The sequence below is a fragment of the Macrosteles quadrilineatus genome, unplaced genomic scaffold (assembly GCF_028750875.1).
Source record: "Macrosteles quadrilineatus isolate MER2022 unplaced genomic scaffold, UCM_ALF_1.0 Scaffold_1__1_contigs__length_201487025, whole genome shotgun sequence".
Lineage (NCBI taxonomy): Eukaryota > Metazoa > Arthropoda > Insecta > Hemiptera > Cicadellidae > Macrosteles > Macrosteles quadrilineatus.
The window spans coordinates 186,127,107-186,143,100 of record NW_026542594.1 but is presented as its reverse complement, the minus strand read 5'-3'; the positions used below and the strand labels follow the sequence as shown (position 1 = coordinate 186,143,100).

Genomic DNA, 15,994 nt, shown 5'->3' with positions numbered 1-15,994 from the left:
AAAGAAACGATATTACAAGAGAGAAAAATTGCACTTTTTGAACCAGAATGTTTTTCTTGGAATGTTTACATTTTCAAATTTTTATTATTGTATTGTTGTTGACATGTGGGGATTATTTTAATATGCTCATATGGTCAGCTGGCCTTTTACTGAACATACCGGCCTCCATAAAACGATAGTTTTATAACAATGAACACCAAATTGTGTAAAAAACGGAGCACTGAAGAATATTTTTGATATTATTTACAACTATTTACAGGTCTTTCTAAGTTTTATGGCTTAGTTTTGAGGGAGAGGGAACACTTTAACAACTGGTCTAGTAAGGTAACCGTGTTGAGTCTTCAGATCAACAACCCTGACTTGTCCATCTGTGCCAGGATGCAACTGTGTGACACGGGCAAGGGGCCAGGACAAAGGAGGCGATGAAGAGTGGATCAAGACTAGATCTCCAACTTTTATGTTTTCTGTCTTATGAGTCCACTTGGATCGTTGCTGGAGTGTATGAAGGTACTCTAGTTGCCAGCGCTTCCAAATCCTTTGGTGGAGAGCTTGTACTAGATGCCATCTTTTGAGCCGAGTTAGTGGAATATCAGCATGGTCTTCTTCTGGAATTGATGCCAGCGGAGATCCTATGAGGAAATGTCCTGGAGTGAGTGCTGAACAGTCATTAGGGTCGTTAGATAATGGTGTCAAAGGACGGGAATTGAGGATTGCCTCTATTTGTGTAGTCAGAGTCATGAATTCTAGGAGAGTAAGAATGTGTTCACCCATGACACGGCGCAGATGGTATTTGACACTTTTCACTGCTGCTTCCCACAGACCACCTTGATGGGGCGAAGCAGGAGGATTGAAGTGGAAATTTATTTTCCTGGATGAAGTGAAATGCAACAGGTGTTCTTCAGATTCTTTGGTGCTCAGGGTGTTTTTGATTGTTCGACGCAGTGCAGAATCAGCGCCTACGAAGTTCGTGCCACAGTCGGAATAGATATCTTTACAGAATCCTCTTCGGGAGATGAATCGTGTGAGTGCAGCGATGAATCCCTCAGTTGTTAAATCTTCTACAACTTCTAAGTGCACTGCCTTTGTCACAAAACAAACAAAAACACAGATGTAGGTTTTGATATGACGCATTCCGCGAAGATTGACAACTTTCATGTCAAAAGGGCCACAATAGTCAACGCCACTGGTAGTGAATGGTCGAGCTGGAGTTACTCTTGCGGTAGGAAGATCTCCCATGACTGGAGTGATGTTCTTTGGTTTCACTTTGAAACATTTTACACATTTATGAATACGTGTCCGTATGACTCGACGAGCCGAAAGAATCCAATAGTTTTGGCAAAGGATTGCTTGGGTCAGTTGTGGTCCGGAATGTAAGTGAGTAGTGTGGACAAAGTCTATGAGAAGATCAACGATATGGTGCTTCTTTGGAAGTACTATTGGGTGTTTGACGTTGAATTTCAGCGATAGCTTCTTAAGCCGGCCTCCCACACGAATTATGCCGGAAGCATCCAGAAAAGGGTCTAAACGTTGAAGATTAGAGGTACTGGGTTTGTTTTTGTGAAGTAGAGTCAATTCATTCGTAAAACATGTAGCTTGTACACACTTGATGATGGTACGCTCTGAGTTCTTAAGTTCAGAGACGGTGAGATGCCCATGTCTTCGGTCAGAGCTACCGGTACGTGCATTGTGGATAAACCGCAAGACATAGCTTGTTACTCTAAGTAGTTTGGACCACGATGAGTACTTGGAGAGAAGATCCCATTCTGGAGGTTGGGTTGAAACTTGGACATTTAGAGGAGTTGTTTTACATTCTTGAGTGTCTTGCAAGTTGATGGGAACGAAGCGATTAGATGGCCAATGATCATCTGAAAGAGTTAACCATGGAGGGCCATTCCACCATAGAGGATGATCAATGAGTTGAGCGGGAAGCAAACCACGTGACGCACAATCAGCGGGGTTGTCTGTTGAGGGAACGTAGCGCCAGGAGTGAGAGGGGATCAATTCTTTGAAATTAGAGTTGGATTCAAACTTTCGTTCAATTGATTGAAGTCTATGTTCAGCAGCAGATTTTGAAGTGCCCAGAGGTTGATGTTGGTCCTTGAAAGGGATTTGAACAACATATGTTCCATCTGGAGAGCGGGAGTGAGTTGATTTGAAGTGATCTTCAGCGAGACGATCATCTTCAGAGATAAGATTGCACTGCGGTACCTCTTTTTGTTGCCAAAAGCGAAGTAGAGTATTATGTAGCTCGTCTGTAGTGGATAGTAGAGACGAATGGCATGAGGTGGGAGAAGAATTAGACAAAGTTGGTGCATTGCCCATTAACACAAATCCCAATCGTGTTCCAATAACGAATGGAAGGTTTGAGCCCAATGGGTAGGATTGATGAGTAAGAAGTTCTGGAAACAAAGCACCTCCTATGAGAATGTCAATATTCTGAGGAATATGAAAGGTCGGATCTGCGAGGACAAAAGGTTTTACCAGTTCGTAAACTTCAAAAGCGAGTTGAGTACGAGGCAAAGGAGCGGAAATTCTATCTAGAATATGGAAAGGTTGATTTGAAGCAATTACTTCACTGCCTAGTGTGGATAGTTCTAGGAGTGCATGTCCCTTTGTCGAGGATTGCGATGCAGATATTCCCACGATTGTGTGAGTAGAGCGGTGACGAGAGACGTTTAATAGCTGTGCTGCCCTCTCTGTCATGAAGTTGAGTTGACTTCCACTGTCGAGCAGACATCGAAAGACATGAGAGATTCCATTAGTAGCGGTAATTTTAATGAGAGCGGTGCCTAGCAGAACCGTAGTTGCAGGCTGAGAAATCGAGAGCGACATTTCAGGTTGAGCAGAAGCGACTACAGAAGGTGTAGCAGTTGAAGGTTTTGAGGGTTTGGCTATAGGAGGAGGCTGCACCGACTTTACAACATTTTCGAAATGTAACAAGGTGTGGTGTTTTTGTTTACACTTAAGACATGTGCCTGTTGAGCGACAATCTTTGAGTGTGTGATTGCCAAGACATGAAATACATTTATTTTGCTCCTTTACAAGTTTGTAACGCTCGTTTGGAGATTTCTTAGCAAAAACCTTACACATGTAGATTTTGTGATCGGTTTGTTGACAGGCAAAGCATGATGGAAATGTCTTTACAGAAGTGGAGTGATCACCCGAGCTTACAAGTGCAGTATAGCGGGTGCTTGGTTTGGAGTAATTTTTACTAGATGTGAGGGCAGGCTTTGAATTAGCCTTGTGACAAAAAGTTGAAGAGTGTAGGTTGGCATCTTCACTGTTTGAGCATTCTTCATTGAGAAATTTAATGATTTCGTCCACAGATGGTAACGAATGAGTTTCACATGATTTGAATGAGCGATAATGTTCAAGTTTTTGCCGTAAATTTCTATCAAGTCTACGGAGCAAATGAGCTGACAGCAAAGGATTGTCATTTGTAGTGATGTCACTTTCTAAAGCAATAAGTGATTGTGTATGTTCCAGAAAATGATTTAGAAATTCACGTATTGATTTTGTATTTTCAGATGTGGCAATGGGAAGCTCCAATATGGCATTTAAATGTAAAGCAGTTAAGCGTCTGTGATTGTGGTATCGATCGCGCAACAAATTGTATGCGATTTGGTAGTTAGATGCACTGATGTTTAAGTTTTTAATTAAATTTAGAGGTTCTTCAGTTAGACAGCTTAGTAGGTATTGAAATTTTGATACTGGAGACAGAGATGTGTTGAGGTGTACAGCGCTATCAAAAAGATTGATGAAATTAATCCACTCGGCTGAGTTTCCCGAGAAGGTTTTCAAGTCAAGTTGCGGTAGGCGGACAGGTTGCATGAAAGTAGTACAGTTGGAATCATTCACCATTTCTTGAGAGGGAGATTGAGGTTCGTCAATAGGGATTAGTGACTCTATAGTACTACAAAGATGTATACATAATTCACCAATAGTGTTTTCATCATCATTTAGAATAATGTCATCGACTTCTTCGTCAGAACAATGTTCTAAAACGCGCCTGAAATTTAGTTCAAAGTCGTCTCGCTTTTTCCTGATTTCATCTAAATAGTTATGAAGTGATTTTATTTGCACAGAGGATAGGTTGTTTGCTTTAGCACTTTCATTAATATAATCTATATTTTCTTGAATTTTTCCAAGCCTAACTTTGAATTGTTTGGTTAGTCTTTTATAAGTACAAACCTTAATTGGGGCTAGGTTCACAGGGGCCATAATTGAACAAAAATACAGTCAAAATACACAAGACACAAAAAGTTATTTCACTTCGTTACATAAAAAAATGAATTAGGCTAGTTCAACTTAAATAGTTTGTGGGCCTAAAACTCGGAACCAATCAACAAAAAATATAAACACTGAAGGATTGGTATAATGTTTACAAAATGACTATAATGTCACAGAGTCTTTCAGTCATTGGAGTAGGCCAAGATAGGCTAAGGTGAATTGGGCTACTGTGATCTAGAGAGTGAGAGAGATAGAGGTAGAGGGAGAGTACCTACACAATATGCGGGAACGACAATATTGAGAGTTTATGAGGTAATGTTCGTCTTTAATCTTCACCAAAAGTCCACATAATTAGTTCAATCAATTGGTTAATCAACAATCCGACGCGAACGGACCAAAGATGTAGCGTAATCAAAAGGTTATTGTAGAAATAATAAAGTGGACTGTATATGGGTTATTAATTTAATTTTGACAACAGAAAATATTGGACTTTTGGTATAATTTTAATTCTGAACTATAGTTATGTTACCACTTCATGACGTTAAGGTCTTGAAAGAAGATCTGGTCGAATGTTGGCTCTAGTTGAGAAGATAATATGTTTCATTAATGTCCAAATGTTCTCACAGTAGGTACACAGAATTTAGAGTGAAATTAAAAAGGGTTTATTTAATGAACACAAAAGGAAAAGGTAAATGAAATAAGTCAAAATAAAAGGAGAGAGAAATGAATTATGTTACACAAAGAAACGATATTACAAGAGAGAAAAATTGCACTTTTTGAACCAGAATGTTTTTCTTGGAATGTTTACATTTTCAAATTTTTATTATTGTATTGTTGTTGACATGTGGGGATTATTTTAATATGCTCATATGGTCAGCTGGCCTTTTACTGAACAAACACGGTTTTTAAATTTATTTTGTTTACGATGAAATAAATTGAATCAAAATAAATCAATTATATTTTTTCTTTTTTATCTCCACCTACATGTTATTATGCTCCAAAAGAAAAGTTGTCATAATAGTGTTATATATGCCCTTTACTGCCGGAGTGATTCTTGTAGTTCTGGGTTGGCTACCGGTTTCACCTCTCAATTTATGGAGTCTTCAACAGGCCATGAGGTGTTAATTTTTGGTCAATTAGAACACTCCGTTTTTCTTGTTTTTTTTTATGGAACAGTAACACACAAAAAACACTTAAACAAGTTTTATGGGGTAGAGATAGTTAAAAAAATAATTCACTAAATATTATGATATTCCCAAGATTATTATGGGTAAAAAAAATTAATGGGTCAAAAAATACACTAAAAGTAAATTTCCCAAAAGGTTTTATAAAAAGGATGATATTGAATATTGAGAAAATTATATGAAACATTTTCTGTAGGCTAAAATATTTTTGGAACTTGGTTAAAAGTCTTGACGGTAGTCCTGCCACCAACTGAACAATCTTTTTAGCCAATGAACGACTCTTTTCTGATGAGCAGGTCTTATAATCTCCTCACAGGCACAGTCGTTCCCCATCTCTGAGTCAGATTCAGATGAGTCTTTTGCTTGGGATTCAGATTCGGATGATTCGTTTTCTAAAGACTGATCAGAGTCTGAAGAGTCACTGTTTAGGCTTCGGGTCCAATGAAACTCTTGCCTGAGTATTGTAAGTGTTGTATCATTGGGTAAAACATGTACATCAAGAAGAGAACCCTGCAAAATAAAAATATTTCAAAATTTATTTAAAGCTTAAAACACACTATATTAGACAAAAATACATACAGTAGACTTCCTCTTATCCGGACTCCTCGGGACCGAGGCCAGTACGGACAACGGGTTTTCCGGTTAAAAAGACGTCCCCAAAAACTCATTTAAAGGGACTGTTTACTGTGATATTCGACTTAAATTTAGGAGAGCATTGTATTTAGACACGTGATCACTGGTCTCAAATCTTTCCCACGAGAACAGTCGTTTCAGTACTGCCCACTTCCTGCCGATCAAGTCCGGTTAAACTAATGTGCTGATAAAAATTGTCCGGTTAAACAGATGTCATTTCCGCCGAGTGTAGTCCGGTTAATCCGATGTCCGGTTAGAAGGTATCCGTATAAGAGAGAGTCTACTGTATTCTAAAGATTGACGTACCTTGCGAGTGTGTGACTTGACAGGTATGAAATGTATACGTCGATGTAACTTCCTCACACAGTCTAGATGTACAGTGGCCACCGGACGTGTTCCGACACGCAGCTCCATGTACAGACAAACCGTGATGTCGTGAGGAGTGTCTGTCTTCACGTTGTAAATCACCAGACAAGCCTCTGCCAGAGACAGGTGAAGCCGCTTGCAGAATGACATTGGCCTGCTCACTGCAAAACATATGGATCAGAGTTGACATATTAGTTGTGGTTAGGCTGATTCGCAAATTGGACAAATATGTTGTTTTTTTTTTTAAGAAGCGGGGTGTATTTTTTTGGATCCTGCATATAGTTAAACTTTATATCTAGGACTGTGTTGTGTCTTGAATAATGTGTGTGTGTTTGTATCATTACATGTGTGCTTACTGCTTGACCAGTTTAGGATAAACAAACAAAAAAGGTGAGTGGAACCCAAAAAGTTTACCAATCACAAATATAAATAGAATAAAAATCAGCTTAAGATTTATATCATTGTAGTGAGCAAGTTTAAATGTATTTCCTTGGTGGACGAGTGAAAGCTGTGTAGACAAAAGTTCGAACTGTTAGTCAGTTACAAATTGAACAACAGGGTTCAATAGAAAAGTTTTTAATTCTTCTCTATAATAGAAATCGGTGATAATTTAGCAATCATCTCAATTTGTTAGTGTCTAAAACCAGAGTAAGACAAGAAAAATAAAATGGATCAGGAAAATGGTTTTAGTATTAGTTATAGTTTAAGATTAAGACGCATTCATGTACACATTATGTATGTCTGAATAAAGATTTATTTGACTTAACTTGAATCTCAGGATTACCAGAGATTTGTTGTTAAACCCTTTAACAGCCTTCCCACCTAACCTATTTACTCATAAATAAGATGGCAATGACACATAATACACTCACAAAACAGAATACGCTGTCCTCTATATTAACACGTTGCAGTCAAAAAATCTACTCTGGTTAATCAAGTGGCCAGCTGCACTGACTGTGGTCATAGTACAGAGCTCAGACAGATTGGTATATAAAATAATCATTGATACTGAAAATGTGCATGTTTTAAACACAATGGTTGTGGTAATGACTGCAGAGTGGTCTTCCTTAAATGGATTCCTTAAAACTAAAATAATTTCAAGTTGGTTGAAAGTAGTTGCCAGGATTGCTGCCTAGCTGTTACGTGGAGAAAGGAGGCGTTAGTAATAAAGACGCAAAAGGCAAAGACGAATTGTGGTAAAAATTCTGTGCTGTTTAAGACAACAAACGGTTAGTATGGCCAGCCTACTGGGTGCATTCTATTTGTTCAATAGAATGAGGACTTTGTGGGATAACAGAACGATATTATGAACAAAATTACTCACCTGAGTAAATTGGAAAAACAGCAATGTGTTTGTGGTTGAATGAAAAACTCAGCACAATGTTGAGGTTTCCAGGTAGACTTTGGATATTGAAACATCCTGCAAACATATTTCTGAGTAAACACGGATTTTAGGGGTAATTTCATTTGTCAGAGTAGCCAAGTGGCTATAGTGCCCTCCTTCAAATTGGAACGTTGCAAATCAGTTCTGGACCAAAGATATAGTCTTCGAGATTCCAATTAATTATGGTATGTAAACAAATTGGTTTTAGACAATAAAAAAAAGTTATTAGCTGCATAGTTAAACTGCATTAAAAAAACATAAAAAAAAAAATTTTATAGAAAAAAATGCATTTTACTCCTCTCTTCTGAAGAAGCATCATTGCAGGGGCGAACCAAATATCATGTTGATTGTGTTGTAAACTATTTGAGTGTTTAAAGTATTTAAAAAAAGTATTTAAAGAGTAATTCATAAGAAAGCAACACACATATTGGACCAGAAATGTAACACAAACATGATTAAACTGTTGAGAAATGATTGTTTTACCGAGTGCTTTCCAGCGACGAATGAAGGACAGATTGAGACAACAACTACATATGTATCTGCGACAAGCACACAGTCTGCGGCTGGATCTGACATGGGCTGCGGACACGGACTTGTTGGCTGGTCTAATCACTGCGATGTCTGTGAGAAATTGTTCGTTAGCAAATCTACTATCAATCATTTTAGGGATTGCTTATATATGACCAATTGGTAATGTAAAATCTTACCTTAGCAATCCTTATTGTGGGTATCCAAAATTAATTTCGGACCCGAAGGTCCATCTTCAGTCGGAGTCTAGGGAGACCAAATACTTATAATTTTAGGATCCACCCGATGGGTTTTGTAGAAAGTATGTTGACATTTAACACGATATAAATTACAGTCGACATGAATATTGTACAAAGATTAGGGGTATAAAAACCATTGTTTTCAAAAAGTGGGATATCCTCACTTTAGTCAGGGAGGACGTTGCGACAGGTGGATCCTAAAATGATAAGTAATTGGTCTCCCTAGACTCCGGAAATTAATATCGGATAACCACAATAAGGATTGCTAAGGTAAGATTAAGATTTTACATTATCAATTGATAAAAATCTACTACTTACACAACTCAGGTTTGACATGTACTTCAATTGATTCCTACAGCCACCTAAGGCCAAACTATGACCAATAAACAGTTTAAGTAATGTTTTCTTCATATGAATACAGTGTAAAAATACAATACAGTACTGTATTATTTTAACCATGTTTTAGGTGGACAAAGGTATAGTAAAGATGTGCCCACACTGGAGTTTAAAACACATATTTAAAACCACAGTTAAAACAATAATTTTGTTCACAATACTAAATTGTTGTTAACAGTTTCTTTAGAGTTTACAACAAGAAGATTTTTCCACAAGAAGTCTACAATAAATCAAAGAATATTATAAACATTTGTTGACTATTCATGGTAAAAAAAACCTCCTAAACACCAAGTTTTGTAGCTCTATTTTAATTTTTTTTTATCTAACTGTCCTTCTTGGACTTTTTTTCCACCCTGTATGTTTGAAAGTTTCCAGTTTAAACATTTAAGTCGGATGAGCGGTTCACCAAATTTAACACATTCACTACCAGATGCCGCGAGAAAATTCATACAGAGGAGTGTGACGGCTGGTAGGAAATGTGTTAAAAATGTTTCTCCTCCTTTATTTATTGGTACTCTGAAAGTTGTGATTTAAAAGATGCTATAATGTACACCAAGTTGTCTATGCAGTTTGGTTTGGTTAAAAATTCGACATTTTTGACAGAAATCGGTGCTGAAATTGACAGCGGCATACACTGTCGGTGGTTCAATTCAGTTGTGTTAATGTTATTTTTCAACAATCTACAGTTTTGTAGGAAAGGGTAAGACTAATACGTGTATAAAAATAACAAAACTTCCATACCTTGTAAAGATCCATCACTGAAACAGCACATAGTAAAAAATACAACAAACTGGAATTGAACCACCCAACTTGAAAACATGCCATCTAATCATTGATTAATTTTAAAAGCACACAACATTAACGTAACGCACATTATCTGATGTCTACACAATAACATGTGCCACTACATACTGAGTCCCAATAAAAAGATGACACAGAAAATAACGGAGGTTTCACTCCCATCTTATCACATCTATCAATGTCCAACATGTTGTCTTACATAACACAAGTTGACATACAATAATTTACAACTGCCAATAAATGTCACCCACTGCATTAACTGACTATTAAATAGTTAAATTGTTTTGTAAAGATAACAATAAAGGATGATTGAGCTTAATGGTTACTAGGGATAGACGAGATTGAAATTTTAGTTCGAGACGAGACGAGACGAGATTTTTTATTTCTCATAAAATTTCGAGACGAGATCGAGACGGGATTTCCCTTCTCATACACAACGGGAAATGCACGTTCAAAATTTTTACCTGATTTTGTAACATTGTTAGATGACTGTTTAAATACAAAAATAATGATAATAGGCAAGAATATTTACAATCTTTTATTAAAAAACATCAGCATAACATTTTTTTATTAATCACGCCTAACTTATTAAAAATGCCTACGATTAGGAAACATAGTGATATCAGTTAGGATAGAGTTCAACTTATCCTAAAATGAAATAAATCATAAAATAAAAGCAATATTAATTTTTATAAAATAGTTACTTGTTTTGACTTTTTATAGTAATAAAACATTCCTCACACTGCTTACACTTAACAAAACTTCTCAAATGTTATTAAAGTAATATTATTAAAATAATTAAAGTAATATTTACATTTATATCATTAATTAAATAAGAACGCCTTCGCAAAGGAAACGCAACTACAACACACTCCTGTATTGCGGGTATTGCATTGACTTTCTGCAGGCGTTTTTAATTTTTTTTTTTTTTTTTTTTTTAATTCTCGTCTCGATAAAAATCTCGGCCAAAAAGAAATCTCGTCTCGTGTAACGAGATTTAAAATTTCCCGAAATTTCGAGACTTGACCATCCCTAATGGTTACTTAAAAATAATTAACTGAGTTTTCCCAAATTAGGATCCTGAAAGCAGACTTTTCATAAAGTTAAAGTTCAAGCATGTTTTGAAATTTATTTCATATCTGATTACGTTTGAATGTACTGATGTTTTTCTCTTATCTTAGGGTAAATTTCACAGTGGGTACATTACTCTTTGGTTATGTTATGAAACCTACAATTAATCAGTGTATGGTATAATTAGGTAATGGTTTACGTCTTTGTTTACATTAAATGTGCAATAGCTATTTACCTTACAAGTGTAGTAAGAGCGTTATTACAACACGCAGGTGAATGTTTTGCAACGAGCGGAAACGAGTTGTATAATTTACCTAAGTGATGTAAACACGCTCTTGCGTAACGTGTAACGTACAAGATTTTACCTGACCCGACAATATACAGGAGGTTACGAACAATATTTTTCATTATCCATTTCACTCATCTTCTAACAGTAACGTTCAAACAAACAAAAGCTAGGTTAGGAAAATTCATCAAATTATAACAATAAAATTCAAGCGCACGGCTGATTTCTAGCATTAAACGTCGTTGGCTCCATAGAGGTATATTTTTTAAGCTAAGCAATCAATGTTATTTAAATGGGTTTCATTACCTCACCGAGTGAGTTTTTTTCAACTTTACATCACTCGAGAAGTAAAGAAGTTGTATACATCACGCTTGGGAATAGGGATGTTTAACATGGCGGGTTAGGTAAATTAATAAATCAACTGAAATTAAATTTTTCAGAGTTAGACCATGAGCCCATAAAACAGAGGCCTATTCATGTCCTTATTCATTAGAGCTATACACTGTGGGTTGTACAAATAAGTTTAAGAAAAAGCTATTGGAAAAAAATATTAATAAGTCTTTATGTAAATAAAAATTATACATCACCGATAGCACTATTTTCATTTAATTTTTCAGGACAGGAACATTCCCAAAATTGCTTTCATCTGATTACCACAAGTACGGGGTTTTGTTTAACACTAATACCGAAACCCCAGTCTGACAGGCCCACGGGAATTTTCAAAAATGCATGTTGGCAACACTGTTTACTTGGGAGATTCCATTCCCCCAATACCTTCCCCCCTTTTCCTCCCCTACCTATTGATATATTGTTTGTTCATTTTTCATGGGTGCCGTGACCTTGACAGGTTGTCTGTTCATAACATGCCCGTTTCAGAAGCCCATCGTTAGTGTATTTTAAAGCGGGGTCTCACAGGCCGAGGGTTTCGGTTTGTGTGTGTCTAAGCGGGGTCCATTATTTTTCAAATGGGGTCTCATAGACTGGGGGTTTCGGTTAACATCAGCCTAAGTAGGGTTTCGGTATTAGTGTTAATATATGCTCTATCATCCGTCTGATATTTTCCTTTTTGTTATTGATTTGCGAGTTCAATCCATCACACCACAAAATTCAGCAAGAAACCATCGTATATTGGCTGCAAAATTCTAAATTCCCTACCACTGCACATAAATACATATAACGAAAAAAAACTGAAAAAGGAACTTTGGAACTGGCTCATAAATCAACCAGTGTACTTGATCATGGAATTTTTAAATTAAGATAATAGAAAACTAGAGGACCCATGCTGCTCCGCAGCGTTAAAATAAATATAACATCTGATAAATAATCAAATTTATGATTTTTTATTGAGTACCTACTTATTGATACAGTATCTTGAGCTTTACCGATTTAAACGATTAATAACTAAAATTAAAGCCTATAATTTACTGATTATTTTTAGTCTAAAACATATAAAAACATGAACAATACTGGAGCTATTGATTTGTAATCACTAATCATAGAAAACCCTAATGAAAAAAATTTATGTTGGTAGTTCGCCTTGCGTCTGCTTGAAACTTGCCCAATTTGAATAACTACCTAATCGATTAAAAGAAAACCAGTATTTCACTGAAGGTTCATAGACCGAAATATATTAGATTGTATAATTATAACTGGTGAAATAATCTTAAATTAAAAAATGAATCAAATTATGCCGATGCTTGATGTGAAATCTTTACGCGCATACCTACAATTTGAGACCTCAATCATGAAAATCGGCCCTCGGTCGGGTAAGAGAAACCAAATTTAACTCCCATAAGAAATACATAGAGATCAAATTTCGTTTACGTATATGCTGAGTGGGATTATAGATACATTTATGCCGATGCTTGATGGCAAATCTGTGCGTGCATACCTTCAATTGGAGACCTCAATCATGAAAATCAGTCATGTAGAAGAGCCAAACAAACTCGGCAAAGAAAAATCAAATTTAAATTCCATAAGAAATACATGGGGAGCAAATTTCGTTTACGTATATGTTGAGTGGGATTATAGATACAATTATGCCGATGTTTGATGGCAAATCTGTGCGTGCATACCTTCAATTTGACACCTTAATCATGAAAATCGCTCGGGTAGAAGAGCCAAACAAACTCGGCAAAGAAAACCCAAATTTAACTCCCATAAGAAATACATGGGGAGCAAATTTCGTTTACGTATATGCCGAGTGGGATTATAGATACATTTATGCCGATGCTTGATGGCAAATCTGTGCGTGCATACTTTCAATTCAAGACCTCAATCATAAAAGTCGGTCGGGTAGAAGAGCCAAACGAACTCGGCAAAGAAAACCCAAATTTAACTCCCATAAGAAATACATGGGGGGCAAATTTCGTTTACGTATATGTCGAGTGGGATTATAAATACATTTATGCTGATGTTTGATGGCAAATCTGTGCGTGCATACTTTCAATTTGAGACCTCAATCATGAAAATCGGTCGGGTAGAAAAGCCAAACGAACTGGGAAAAGAAAAAGCTGTTGGAATTTATTTATAATCTTGTTCCTCATTGCCTTCTTGGTACTAAGTTAGAAGCAGCTGTCATGTGTTAATTATATGCCATGTGATTGCTATGTTTATTAGTTTGTTGTAAATAAACATCACTTCCACTTTGGACTTTATAAACCACTGTGTGTAGTCATTTTGTTCCTAATATTATAAAGGAAAACCAATTATAAACAAGAGGTTATGGGCCCAGTTTCACTTTTACTGTAACATGTTCTCTGTGGCCTATTTTGAACAGTTTAATTTTTGAAGAGAAGTGTTTAAGAAATATTATAGTAAATTTCATTGGATGAACACAATTACTATGATGGGAGACAAAATTGTATACTCCACATCAGCCCCTGGAATTTCTAAGTTGAAAGGGTCAGCCAACTATGCAAGTTGGAAATTTGATATGAAGATGGCTCTTAAGTATGAGGGATTGTGGAATTGCATTGAGCCACGAAGGACTACTACAGAGACGACACCGGTAACTGTGGATCCAGACAAAGATGAGAGGGCACTCGCCAAGATTGCCATGCACCTGGAGGCAGCTCCAAAACTACATATCAGGACGGCCATATCAGCGAAGGAAGCATGGGACATTTTAGCAAAGCAGTATGAAGTCAAGAGCACAAACAGGAGAATATTTCTGCTGGACCAGCTTTTAGATTTGAAGTTGGAAGTATGCAACAGCATGAGTGAGTATATTTCTAAATTTCTTGACCTCAATGCTCAACTTGCTGACATAGAGAAACCCGTGGACGATGAAATGAAGGCGTGTCTACTTCTAAGAGGTTTGCCTGAGTCTTACAGGGCATTTAGGATGGCAGTCGAGAGTACAGATAAAGTAGAATATAGTAAAGTACTAGAAAAATTAAATAGCATGGCTGAAAAGGATACCACTGAGTCCTCTGTAGTATTTTCAACTTTTAAAAGCAGTACTGGGAAGCCTTTTTTATCAAAATCAAATACTAATCAAGCTAATTCTAATAAGAGCTCAAAGATGAGGAAGCCTTTTATTCCTACTTGTTACAAATGTAGAAAGGCAGGCCATATGATAAGGGATTGTCCTGAAAATAACCAAGCTAAAATTAGTAATAGCTCAAACATTAGTAATAGGTCAATTTCCAAAATTGGTAAGTCAGTTGGTCGAAACAAAAATAAAAATGTAAGTTGGATAACTGATCTGAATGTAAAGGTAGAACCTGAAAGCTGGTTCTTAGACTCATGTTGTTCTGACAATCTTTCCAAAAGTAAAGAAAGTTTTCAAACGTTTAACTCGAATGAGGGAGTTAAAGAGGTCACTGTCGCTAATAATACCAAAATTTACTCTGCGGGTTCTGGGAAAGTTTCTGTGAACCTTAAAAACTTTGGTGAGAGAGTGATATCGAATGTGACGTATGTACCAGATTTATCTACAAATTTGCTATCTGTGAGCAAAATAGCTAGTAAAGGGCAAGTTTTAGTTTTTGATGACAAAGGGTGTAATATTTACATAAAAGATGGGTTTTCAGTAAGAGGTGAAATATGTGGAACTGGAACAAATGTAAATGGACTGTATCGGTTGGATACAGAGAGTAAATGCAACATTGATCCAAATTATGACAATTTGGCTATGTCTACTCAAGTTGACCAGTCAGTTAGTGTGGACCTTCATAATTTATGGCACAGAAGGTTGGGTCACTTGAATCATGTTAGCATGGGTATTTTGAAAAAGGGGATGGCTTTGGGTATCGATTTTCCTAATCAGAGGCCAGAATCTTGCATTCCCTGTGTAGAGGGGAAACACTCCAGAGAATCTTTCCCAACCACTCCAAGTAAGAGAGCTGAGGCAAAACTAGAGTTAATCCATATGGATGTCTGTGGGCCTATGAATGTTCAGTCTCTTCAAGGTAATCACTTCATGCTAATATTTATTGATGACTTCACTAGAATGACCTTTGGTTATTTCTTGAAATCAAAGGATGAAGTAGTTGATTGTTTTCTCAAGTTTAAGACTTTAGTCGAAAATCAGACCAACCAGACTGTAAAAACTGTTAGGTCAGATGAAGGCGGGGAGTACATGAATGCGAGACTAGAAGAAGTGTGTAATAGATTTGGAATAAGGCACCAGGTTACTACTCGATATAGTCCTGAGCAGAATGGGGTAGCAGAGCGTGCAAATAGAACTATTATTGAAAAAGCTAGAAGCATGCTAAGTGACTCAAATTTGAACAAGGGTTACTGGCAGTATGCTGTGGAGGCAGCTATTTATCTTAAGAACCGAAGTCCTACAAAAGCTGTTTTCGGAGTCACTCCACAGGAGAAATGGACTGGATCGAAAGTGGACCTCAGTCACCTTAGAGTTTTTGGT

At 36.7% G+C, this 15,994-nt stretch overlaps 2 protein-coding genes across 2 annotated transcripts; both read right to left on the bottom strand.

Annotated features, from left to right (window-relative positions):
- Positions 1-279: 279 nt before the first annotated feature.
- Positions 280-2,832, bottom strand: LOC129003304 (uncharacterized). Its single transcript, XM_054431599.1, has one exon. It carries the CDS (start codon positions 2,830-2,832, stop codon positions 280-282), a length of 2,553 nt encoding a protein of 850 aa, XP_054287574.1.
- Positions 2,833-5,570: 2,738 nt separating this feature from the next.
- Positions 5,571-7,843, bottom strand: LOC129003298 (uncharacterized). Its single transcript, XM_054431592.1, has 3 exons — positions 7,738-7,843; positions 6,354-6,574; positions 5,571-5,924 (listed from the first exon to the last, which is right to left on the bottom strand). The coding sequence occupies exons 1-3, from the start codon at positions 7,841-7,843 to the stop codon at positions 5,634-5,636; spliced, it is 618 nt and encodes a 205-aa protein (XP_054287567.1). The 3' UTR covers positions 5,571-5,633.
- Positions 7,844-15,994: the final 8,151 nt, after the last annotated feature.